Source organism: Arachis duranensis, chromosome 4 (assembly GCF_000817695.3).
Source record: "Arachis duranensis cultivar V14167 chromosome 4, aradu.V14167.gnm2.J7QH, whole genome shotgun sequence".
Classification (NCBI taxonomy): domain Eukaryota; kingdom Viridiplantae; phylum Streptophyta; class Magnoliopsida; order Fabales; family Fabaceae; genus Arachis; species Arachis duranensis.
Genome location: NC_029775.3, coordinates 52,590,947 through 52,603,270, shown reverse-complemented (window position 1 = coordinate 52,603,270; position 12,324 = coordinate 52,590,947). Strand labels below are relative to the sequence as shown.

General features: G+C 34.5%; 1 protein-coding gene across 1 annotated transcript; it reads right to left on the bottom strand.

The window, feature by feature from the left end:
- Window positions 1-214: 214 nt before the first annotated feature.
- LOC107484338 (uncharacterized protein At4g06744) lies at window positions 215-3,419 on the bottom strand. The gene is made up of 2 exons (XM_016104938.3): window positions 2,816-3,419; window positions 215-1,202 (listed from the first exon to the last, which is right to left on the bottom strand). The coding sequence occupies exons 1-2, from the start codon at window positions 3,361-3,363 to the stop codon at window positions 479-481; spliced, it is 1,272 nt and encodes a 423-aa protein (XP_015960424.1). The 5' UTR covers window positions 3,364-3,419; the 3' UTR covers window positions 215-478.
- Window positions 3,420-12,324: the final 8,905 nt, after the last annotated feature.

The window sequence follows — 12,324 nt, the reverse complement described above, 5'->3', positions numbered from 1 at the left end:
TTCCCTTTATTTTGAGAGTTTGTTAAGATCTATCTTTCAGAGAAAATGGAGATAGTTGGAGGGATTTGAGAAGGCAGTTACTTACTTTGCTAAGTGGAGCTGGGCTCCTTTCGCTGTGTTCGACCTCCTTCAAAGAGGTTGGCCATATGATGGAGGTCTCCTCCTTTAGGTCAGACCTTTTATCTTTATTGGGCCTAATTTTTATACTTTGAACTAAATAAAAATGTTTGAAAACTTTATTAAAATGTAATTTTTCCTAAATAAATACGTGCAACTCCAAAGTCCTAATCCTAACACACAAAGGCATAGCCATTTTGTCAAGTACAAACATTATTAATATTAATTTTTAGATAGTTAAATACAAACATTATTAGCATAGCTATCTACTAGAGTCTGTTCTCATTTTCCCATCAAGTTCTCTTTTTACGTTCTTTTTCAAGTTATACGTATATATCCTTCATCCACTAGATATATATTGCTACAAAAGCAATCTATTTCTGAAAGGAGCAGAATATGAAAGCAAATTCCTCTTCGTCGTCGTTGTTACTGTACTATTGCTCTCACTATTAGGTTTCTTCCACGGCGGAATCTTACACGGTAAGAAGTTAAACCACGCCGGGTTCCCGCAACTTCTCCGCGACAAGAAAAACGCAAAACACTCCTGCGCCGATCTCTGATTCGGAAGCCCCGAAATACAGTTCTTCCTCACATCAGCAACACCCTTCTTAATCATATTCCTGCACAGTGGTCCCACCTTGGTGAAGTAGTTATAGGACAGTGACAAATTCGCCAAGTTACCAAGTGCGCACACCACTTCCGGAATTTGTCCGTACAACTGATTCCTGGCTAGGTTTAGCTGCTCCACGCTCTCCAAGCAGCCCAAGGAGGACGGCAACGGCCCTGTGAGGAGGTTGTTTCCGGCGTCGAATAGGGTGGCCTTTTTCAAGAACCCGATCTCATAGGGCAGGCAACCGGTCAGGAGGTTGTTGAGGAAGAGAACCTCGGTCAGCGTGGCCGAGGCTTTTCTGATGCTTCGTGGAATGGGGCCGGTGAATTTGTTGTTTGCGAGAGTTAGGTAGAGAGCCTTTGTGTCCCCTAAGTTGTTGGGAAGAGTCAGGGCAAAATTGTTGTTGTTCAGAAAAAGTACGTCCAAAGCTTGGGTAAATATGCTGGGTGGCACTGTTCCGGAAAACAAATTGTACCTTATACAAATAACAAGATACAAATATACTAAACATTAATAATTAGTATAAAATATATATTAAAATATAAAATATATATTAAAAATAAATTAAATAATATATATATATATTAAATATATATTTACTACTTTTAATATTTATATAATATTTTTTATTCTTTTATTTTTGTAATTATTCATAAGGCTTAAAACTCCACACGAGTAAGCAAAGTCTACACACAAGTTTAAGGTATTTGATTATTATTATCCAAAAATGTTAAGTAAATATGGTATTGTTATAAAAAAATAAGATAAAATATTATTTAATCTTTAATTTTTGGGTCAAATTTTAATTTGAATTTTATTATTTTAAACATCTTATTTCTATTCTAAAATATCTTAAATGGGTTTAATATCGTCCTATGGTTAAATTTAACACGAATAATTAATGGAACAAGTGATCTGAAAGTTTATAGCGATACTAATTAAGCGGTATCTTTTTTCATATCTTACAGCAACATAACTAAAATCTTCTTATAATATTTATTTTTCTCAATTTTTTTTTTGTACAAAATCTCAAATTCTAACAATAAATTATCAACGTTCTAAAATCTAAGAAGAACTTTTATCTTGATAATCGTTAGTGGGATGATTTTACTTATTATTGAAATTAAATATTATTGACTTTTTTAATATGAGAATTGTTTGTGTCAAATTTAATGGTGGGATAAAATTAAACTTGCTTAAAATTTTTCTAAAAATGAAACATGATATTTGAAAGCTTTTGATAATGAATTAGTACACTTAAAATATTAAGAACTAAAATTTAGATCAAATATTAGAACTAAAATACTACTTTACTCCAAAAAAAAAAGAAAAGAAAGAAGACAATAAAGAGCGTGGAAAAACAATAAAAGAACATACTTTTATCATGTCTAATAATTAAGAAAATGAAACTCCTTCTACAACTAATAATCATCTAACAAAAGGCCAAAGAAAAAAAAGAAAAAGGTAAAAAAATTATACGTACATTTTAATAAGGAAAATGTTAGGGGGACAATAATTTTGTTGAACAATATGAATAATTATCAATTAAATTAAAATACACCACACCTCTAAATTAACCTTTTAAATTTTAATATTAAAATAACTATCCGTACACTAGTAAAATAAACATCCAATGTATCTATTGTTTACATTGTTTATCTATACTTTTTCTATCATTTATCAAATAAATTAGTAACCATGTATATATGTACAAATATATATAATATTTAATTTATTTTTTAATATATATTTTATATAAGCAATTGATTTTTTCCCCTTAATTTTGATATGCAGATTGCACGTAGCATAATTAAAAAGTAAAATAGTTGAATAATAATGGTGGCTGGTTAGTGATTTTATTTTGACTAATAATGGTGGCTGGTTAGTGATTTTATTACCTAAACAATACATGTTTGATTTAATGTAGAACATACGGTTAATATATTGTCTGAATAAAAAGAAAAAAAAAGAAATTTAGAAATTAATACTTTTGGTTGTTAACGGGAAAATAAATATTTACGTTATTTTTATCAAGGAATTATTAACTGACAAAAATAAAACAGAAAAAAAGAAAATTGTGCATGGTACCTTATGTCGAGAAAGGACAATGTGGGCATGTTGAGAACGGAAACGGGGAACACGCCGGAGAGGAGGTTGTTACTCAAGTCCAGTTCGTACAGGAACTTTAGTTTTGCTACGTTCGGAGAAATGGTGCCAGAGAAGTTGTTGGAGTTGGCGTGAAATATTGCCAAGTCCGAGAGCTGGTCTATGAAGCCGTCGAGGGACGGAGCGGAGAGCTGGAAGCCGTTGAAATCTATGGATGCGACGGTTACGGCGGTTTTGTTGTCCGGTGGGTTGTCGCAGTAGAAGCCAGTGTAGTTGCATATGTTTGGACCACTCCATGTTGAGGTTATACCCAACGGGTCAGAAGTTATTGTGGTCTTGAATGCTTGAATTATTGGGAATATAAGAGCTAGTCTCTCGTCTAAGAACCCTAAAATGTCTGGGATCGTCAAATCTAGTGATAGTGATGAACTTTCAAGGGTTTTGCAATTCACAAAGATAACACAACAAGAAGGAATTAGTAGTAAAAAGGTGATGAACAATGTTGTTGAAATTCCTGAACTATTTTCCATGATTTCAATATCTCAACAACTCTAAGGGGTGAGGTATATAGCATGGTTTTATGAAGCAAACCGAAACGGTCAATTTAATCGAATTAATTAGGAATCAATCACTAAGTCAGTCTTGTTCAAATAAAAAATTAATTGACAATGAATTAATCAAAAAAATAAAAAAAAAACAATTAAAAGTTGAGTTAACCTTGAACTTTTAAATTTTTAATTCTATCAGCTTAATGACCAATTTGGTTTTCCGAACAATGTTATACAGTATATATGGGCCTTGTATTGTTTAATGATTTATAATGGATGATGGTTTTGTTTCTTCATTTGTATCATGAGAAGATTTAATTACATGTGGTTCTTCTTTCTTTTCCCCTTGATAACGGTGGTGGGATGATTATTATGTTATATAAGAAGGGGTTTGAAATGATTGTAGTCAACAATGCGCACTAATGAGTAGAAGTCCAGCACATACACCAAGAACTTTTGATTTTGGAGATTTGATAAGCTAGCATTATAAGCGCACCGACTACAAATGGGAACATATATTTATGGGTTTTGAACTTTTTAAACCACATAACTTGGAAGAGGAGCATGAGAACACGCATTATGGGGTTTGAACTTTGTATAAAGTAGAAACCACTTGAGAAAAAAGGCATCATTTCAAAGGATGTGTATTTGGTTTTCTACATGTTGCTGCAAGAGTCAAAGAAATGTGAAATTGAAGTGTTATACTGTTTGAAGTTTGAACATCCACATCAAATGCAAAAGAAATATAAATGCTAAATGGATTTCTCTTTCACTTGATACCTAATTTTTAACTGATTTATTCATATCTCCTAGTATTTGATTAAAATAGATAACATTAATCAACTAGTACTTTTTCTAAACTTCTTATGAGTTGTGATGCATAGTGATTACAACTCGATTAATTAATTTCAAAGCTTAACCACTCATAAATCATCATTTTAAGATTTTTATTGAATTTTGGTCTGAAGATGGGACTTCTAAGTGGAATATGTGAGATCTGAGATTAACTGATGAAGTACAAGTGTACAACATGGGCAACTGTTTGTCTCTTTTGATGTCTGCGTGGACAAATGTTAAGGATTAAGGCGTACCGAATCATTTTCGTAGCTAACAGCTGGATGGATTACGAATCCTCTCAATTTTAGTTGAATGAATGTAAATTCATCCTTTTCCAAAAAATTTTGCAGCATTATGTGTTTTTTCTTCTTTTTTGTTTGATTTTTTTTGTTTTTATTCATATTAAGAAAGTAAAACAAGAAGAAACTTGAGAAGGTAAAACAAGAAGAAAAAAATAATTAGAAAAAAGAAGAAGAAGAGGATATGATGGTGATGATGATTAAAAATAAAAAAAGCAGCAGCAGAAGATGAAGAGGAAAAAGAGGAAGACTTTTGAATTATGCAGAACTTATCAGTACAAAAACACAGAAAATTGTTAAACATTACATTCAATTTAAACCATCAACGGACAACGATGAACAGCAATTTTCACGAAGTGTATAACATTATTCACCTACAGAATCATGAACTACTAACGAAAACATTAACTAGATTCGAACTACACCTCAATCACTTGATTGGATTCAAAACAATAATCCACTTCACTGTTCAATTGACAATCTGAACTTGAATCATTCATTATCTTCAACAACGAGATAACTGATCAAAACTGATTTCAGAACTTGATTTTATCATCTTCTTTTTTCTTTCTTATTCATTATTTTTTCATCTTATTCTACCTTCTCAAGTTTCTTCTTGTTTACTCTTTTAACAAGAATAAAAACAAAAACAATTAAACAAAGAAGGAAAAAAACACATAATGCTGTAAAATTACTTGGAAGATGATGAACTCATATTCATTCAACTAAGAAAAAGAAAGAAATAAAGAAAAAAAAAAGAAGAAAAGATGAACTAAAGAAAACATTTTTTTGCATTTATAGCAAAATTTCTATGTAAGAATTATGAATCTGATTTGTTATTGTGATGAATCTGTTCCATTTGCGTTTTGGTGTATTTTGGAATACTAAAGCGATGTATTTGAACATATTTCGATGTATTTTTATTATGATAAGTTCTACATAATTCAAAACTCTTCCTCTTCCTCTTTCTCATCTTCTGCAGCTGCTTCTTCTTCATCTTCTTACTTCATATTCTTAGAATTCTTTTTGGGAGAAAATAATCAGACAAAGAAAAAAATGCATAATGTTGCAAAATCAATAGAAAGAGGAGAAGGAAAAAATGCAACAACAACATTAATAAAAAGAACGACAACAAAGATGAAACACACGAAGAAAAAAGAGGAGAAATGCAAAGAAAAAAGAGAAAAAGAAGGAAAAGGAGGAGGAGGAGGAGGAATGCGGGATTGGTGAATGGGTTTTTGACGGTCTAGAATTTCACAAATGAAGCCTCGTTGTAAAGTATAGTTTCTAAACCAATCAATAATCCTTTCATACAAAAATTTTGGTTGTCACAAATAACAAACCCCAAATAAGAATTAACCGGGGTATTTAGACTCCGGGTCGTCTCATGAGGATTGCAATGAAGTGTATGCTTATTGGCTATGAAGTATGTTTTGGGGTTTTTGGAATAAGAGACATGAAAAGTAAATGATAAGGAAATTCAAATAACAAAAAAGGCCTTGGCAAGGGTTGGTGGTCAAGGATCTCTATCCTTCTCACTAACCACAACATGAGAATTGGCAAGGATCAACCCCATTAAGTCATCCTCTAACTAATAAAGGAGAGTTAAATAAGTTATGTCAATCCAAGTCCATAAGTCCTAGGTCTCCACCAGTTCAATTAGTGAGATCTAAGGTTAATGGCTCCCAATCATCAATCACTTGGACATTAGCAACTCAAGAGTTCCTAAGTTACCTTCCCAAGCCAAGAGCATAAAATTCTACTCTAAAGCCCAACCAAGCATTTTGTCAAACACTTGGTGGGTACAAATGGAAAGCATAGTAAAAGTGCAAAAAATATAAATCAACCAACTACCAATTGCAAGGAAGGTAAAATCTCAACTCAAATCAACAATAAAGGAACATCAAACATTAAATTGCATTAAAGAAAAGGTCCAAATCCAACAAGAGCTCATCATCACAAAAGATAGCAAAAAGGAAAATTAACATGAAAACAAAGAGAAATCAAGAATAGAAACACAAAATTGTAGAGAAAACAAGATGAGAACATGAAATTGGAACTAGAATTAAGATGAAATTAACCTAATCTAACCTAATTCTAGAGAGAAGAGGGAGCTTCTCTCTCTAGAAACTAAACTACATGATGCTAAGCTACAAACAATTGCTCCCACTTTGCTTGGGCTTCAATTCTGCATCAAATACACTCAGAAACATGTTGGAATTAGGCCTGGACTGCTCAGAAATCGCCCCCAGCGTTTTGCCCTTAAGTGAGTCACGTGAGAGCATCGGCGCGTACGCGCCATGTGCACGTGCGTGTCGATTGGCTATTTTTTCATCCCCGCAGAAGCGTCATGTACGCGTGCGCATTTCTATGCGAGATCACTTTTGCGCGTGCGCGCCTTGTAGGCGTGTGCACCCGTTGATGCATTCCCAATTCTTGTTTCTTCATGCATTCTCCACTTTGCATGCTTTTCTCTTTATTTCTTCCATCCAATACTTGCCTTAAGAACCTGAAATCACTCAACAAACACATCAAGGCATCGAATGGAATTAAAGTGAGTTAAAATCACCAATTTAAGGGCCTAAAAAGCATGTTTTTACACTTAAGCACGATTCAAGGGAGAATTACAAAACCATGCTATTTCATTGAATAAATGTGGAAAAAGGTGATAAAATCCCCTAAAATTAAGCACAAGATAAACCACAAAATCGGGGTTTATCAAATCTCCCCACACTTAAACTAAGCATGTCCTCATGCTAAAATCAAGAAAGAAGCGGTATAAACATTTATTCAATGCAAACTAACTAAATGCAATCTATCTAAATGAATGCAACTACTTGGTCAAAATAAGTCAACTTCCAAGAATACATATAAGTACAAGGGCTAAAGCATAGCAATCAAAGCAAAACCCACAATTGAATTGAATCATTGAAAGATTTTACAAACTTGCAAGAAAAGATGATCATAGGTGGAAACATGTAATTGAGCGATCGAACCATCACCGGATGTGTATCCGCTCTAGGCACTCAAGTGTATGGGATTGATTCACTCAATTCTACCCTAATCATGCTTTCCAAGATTTGTTTTTCATCTAACAATCAACAATTATTTCATGCATGCATACAAATATCAAGAGGTCTTTCCATAGGTTGTAATGGGGCTAGGGTCAAGGTAGGATGCATATGGTCAACTGGACTAGAATTTGAATCTTTGATTAACCTAAGCTTTCCACCTAAGCTATGACAACCTAGACAATTCTAAAACAAACCTAACTACCCATTCTTCACTTTTCCACACACTCATGCATTTCTTTTTGATCACCACACATATGCATTGACTCTTATTGAACTTCACTTTGGGGCATTTTGTCCCCTTCTTATTGCTTTTCTTTTTCTTTCTTTTCTATTTATTTTTTTCCTTTTGATATATATCAAAAGTATCAATGCATATGGTTTTACATTAAATACATGAGTATGTACCCAATTTTCCAAAATATTGACAAAAATACAAAAATACACTTTCATCCCAACCAATGTTCCCAACTCTCCCAAAATCAATTGATAAACACTCTCACTAGCCTAAGCTAATCAAAGATCCAAATAAGGACATTTATTGTTTTTCGCTTTAGGCTTGTAATGTTCTATAATTAAGAACAATTGGGTTAAGCATAGGCTCAAAATTGGCTAACAATGAAAGATAAAAGGTAGGCTATTTGGGTAAGGGAGCTATTTGAACAATGGCCTCAATCATATAACTGCATGTATACATAAAATAATGGACATAAAGAATCAAACAACCCAAAGATCACAATCATAGGAAGAGAATAATACACACAAGAATGAAAATAAGTGGTTATCTATGATGTAACCACACAATTGCAGCTCAAGTCTTACATGCTTGTGTTCTTAGCTCGAAAATCATGTTCCACAAAGTATATAGTTCAAGCAAGTTCTAAAAAAAAATTTCAACCAATTGGGGTGGTTCCCTAAGAATGAATTTCTTGGAAATTTTCATCACATTGACTAAGTTTATTCTAATGCAATGTTGTGATTTAAAATTTCCTTAGTTTACCCCTTTTTCAATCAAAACACAATTCTTATATAAAAAGGGTCAACTAAGTTTTAACAATCCAATATACATTTGAGAATTTTTCAAACACTTTGAGGAAACTTGCAATCCAAGCAAAAACTCAAGGTCAAAGAATCATCCCTAATTGAGGCATAGAATATATAAACACCTTAGCAAGCAAAATAAAATATACCGAGAAGTAAAGAAATTATTTCCAATGGAACCCAATTCATTCCTTCATTATATCTACAAGAGAATGGAAAGAGTTTACCATGGTGGGGTGTCTCCCACCAAGCACTTTTAGTTTAAGTCCTTAAGTTGGACATTTGGGGAGCTACCCATCAAGGTGGCTTGTGCTTGAATCCATCCTTGAACATCCACCAATGCTTGGACTTCCATTGTGGTTCATCATTCAAAGCTACTGTCTCCAACTTTGATGGAGTTCTTCACAAACCATAGGCTCCCACACTTTATTTTCACACCTGTCGTTGAGTTGGTCATGGTGAGTTCCTCTGGGTGTCAAGAGAGATGAATCCTCATGGAAGCACCAAACTATCCTCCTAGACCCATCCAATTGAGCACTAGTCCAACCTTTGCTCCTTGAAGCTTCAACCACAATGAGCCTAGACTTACAACGCCAACCACTAAACATCCTCCTTTTATGCTTAATTCCATAAAGCGCCCTAAGTTGGCCATCCGTCTCAAGCAAACCAAATTCAAGTGGGATAATAAAGCTAAAAGTTAGAAGTTTTACCCATTTAAATGAAGGGTTGGATGACAACCTAGATGAAGGATTTCCCAATGATCTTGACAAGGAACACTCTACTCCCGTCCATCCTCTCCTAGAAGCTTTCACCACTTGGCAAGGTTCTTCAAGCTTTACCTCTTGCCAAGATTCCTCAAGTTTCCATTATTCTTCACCAATGCCTTCAATCTCTTTCTCATCACTCAAATCATAGATAGGAGGTTTAGTAAAATCTACATCATCATCAATTCCAAGTATAGTGGGGAAGGACTCTTCAAACTCAAAAGGAGCATATGTTGATGCTGAATCATCATAAATAGGGGGGCCTATTGCTTGGGACACTTCTTCCAATTCTTCAATCACATTGTGCCTTGGAGGTTGCATGTCCTCCTCAACTTTGCTTTTTAATTCACTGGAAGAAGGCTCAACAAGATCATCAAGGGGGTTGATCAACATGGACAAAAAATCACTAATGATGGAATTCATTTCCTGATCAGTTCCCTTCGACTCTCTATCTACTTCCTCAATATTACTTCCCTCCTTAATATTCCTTCCACTCTCTGTGGAAGAGGGTGATAAACCACTATTTTATGGTTTATATTGTGTTTAATTATGTGGTTTTATCATGATCCTTACCCACTTATTCATTAATTTAGCATGCATTTATATTTCCTTCCTGAAATTATTACATGATTGAAAACTGCTTCCTAGAGACTTTTAATTATGCATTTTAACTCTTCTTTATTCCATTCGATGCCGTAATCTGTGTGTTAAGTGTTTCAGGCTTTATAGGGCATGAATGAGTTGGAGATTGGAAAGGAAGCTAGCAAAAATGGAAGGAACACGAGAAATTGAGGAGATAACCAGCGAGAAGTGACGCGGCCGAATGGCTCACGTGTTCGCGCGAAAGAGGAGAAATAGTAGTGACGCGGCCGCATGGCTCACGTGACCGCGCGGATTGGAAAAGCACAAGTGACACGGAATCGTGGACCACGCGAACTCGTGGCAGGAAAAACGCGAATGACGCGTCCGCATGGATGACGCGATCGCGGGACGTGCGCGATCTGCATAATCTGCAGAATTCGCTGGGGGGCGATTTTGGACCCTATTTTGACCCAGTTTTCGGCCTAGAACAGCAGACTAGAGCCAGAGAACATGCAGAAATCAGGGACGATATTCATTCTAGACAGTTATAGTTTTAGATCTAGTTTTTACTCCTCCTCTAGGTTTTTCTCTCTAGACATTCATAGTTCTTAGGATTTCATTTTTCTACCACTTTTTGCATTGGGATATTGAGAAGAGTTATTACCTCATCAAGACTTCGTCATTCTAGTTCGTTTTCTTTACTTGGCTTTACTCTTCCATGTCCTTTACTTTGTTTAATTTTACCATTGGAATATTTTTAGGATTATTTAATACAAGGATTACTTCTATTTTTTATTGATTATTTTAATTTTTATTTACAATGTCTTTCTTTAATTCCTTTTCATATGTTATGAATTTTACATTCACAATGAGCGAGTAGTTTCCTAACTTGATGGGGAGTTGATTGAAAGGAACCATTGAGTTGGAAAGCTTAAAAGAAAGATTGTAATTGGGTTTATTGTTGGATTGCCCTCTAGTCACTAACACCAATCCCTTTTAATTAAGTGGATTGCAACTTGTGAACGGACGTAGCATTCCAACTTGTTTGACTTTCCCTTACCTAGTAAGAGATAACTAAACAGGATAACCTTTAATTATCAATTAATCTAGAGAGTAATCCAAATATAATGGGGCTTCCAACTAATCAACTCCCAATCAAGGCTTTTATTTACATTATTCAAATTCTCCAACTTAATTTCCTGTTTACTCAACTCAAACCTTTTTGAAAACATCTGATTAATAAAATAGCACATTTTTCTGCAACTCGTTGGGAGACGACCTGGGATTCATACTCCTAGTATTTTAATTTAAATTTTGTGACAACCCTTCTAAATTGATAAGTGGATTTCTGGCGAGTTAAGAACTATACTTGCAACGTATATATTTTAATAATTTTTAATTCGCCAATTTCTGCCCGCATCAATTTTTGGTGCCGTTGCCGGGAAGTTGCAACAGTGTGCTAATTTATTGATTGGTATTTTTTTTAATTGCAATTTTTTCTTTTCATTCTGTCACTATGAGCTGTACATTTCTTTCGTTAAATGACGCGTTCACTTCCTGATCCAAGCTTGCCAGTATTTGACCCTGAAATTGAAAGAACTCTTTCACGTATAAGGCAAGCTCGGCGTCGGCGACTCCTCTTTGAGGATGAACCTGAACCGTCATCTAAGGAAGAAACAAGCTCCCTCTCAACTGATCCGGCTCATTTACATGCAGGTGACATGGCACTATCCAGGAGGAAGGAGCCCCTGAGTTTATGCTCCAACCATTTCAGGCACACCACCCAGTAATAGCTGTAGATTTTGAAATAAAGTCTTCACTACTCAACTTGATGCCCAAGTTTCATGGCTTACCTGCTCAAGAGGCTATTGAAGAGAGAACTTTTGCGTGGTTTAGAATTCAGAATAAATTCCCGTTGCAAGTATAGCTTCTAAACCAACAAAAGTCCTTTCTTACAAACGTTTTGGTTGTCACAAGTATCAAACCCCTAAATAAATTGATAACCGAAGTATTTAAACCTCGAGTCGTCTTCTCAAGGAATTGCAGGGAGGTATGTTCTTATTATTGGTTATGAAGATTGTAAATCGGGGTTTTTAAAGATGAGGAACAAGTAATTTAAATGGCAAGTAAAATAAATAAATAACTATAAAATAAACTCTTGGCAAGATATGAGAACTGGAAGTCCTATCCTAGTTATCCTTATCAATTGTGATGAGAATTGGATTTTTCTCCCACTTTGTTAACCTCTAACTATGAAGGTAACTTAAGTGAATGAATTAATTCAAATCCTCAAGTCCCAGTCTTTCCTTGGGAAAAGTTAGAGTTATTGGATCTCGAATTAATTCTTGA

Bases quoted from the DNA above. Each gene is read 5' to 3' on its own strand.
- LOC107484338 (XM_016104938.3), bottom strand. From the start codon at position 3,363: ATGGAAAATAGTTCAGGAATTTCAACAACATTGTTCATCACCTTTTTA. The intron at 1,203-2,815 runs GTACCATGCACA...TATTTGTATAAG, and splicing joins TTGTCCTTTCTCGACATAAG to GTACAATTTGTTTTCCGGAA.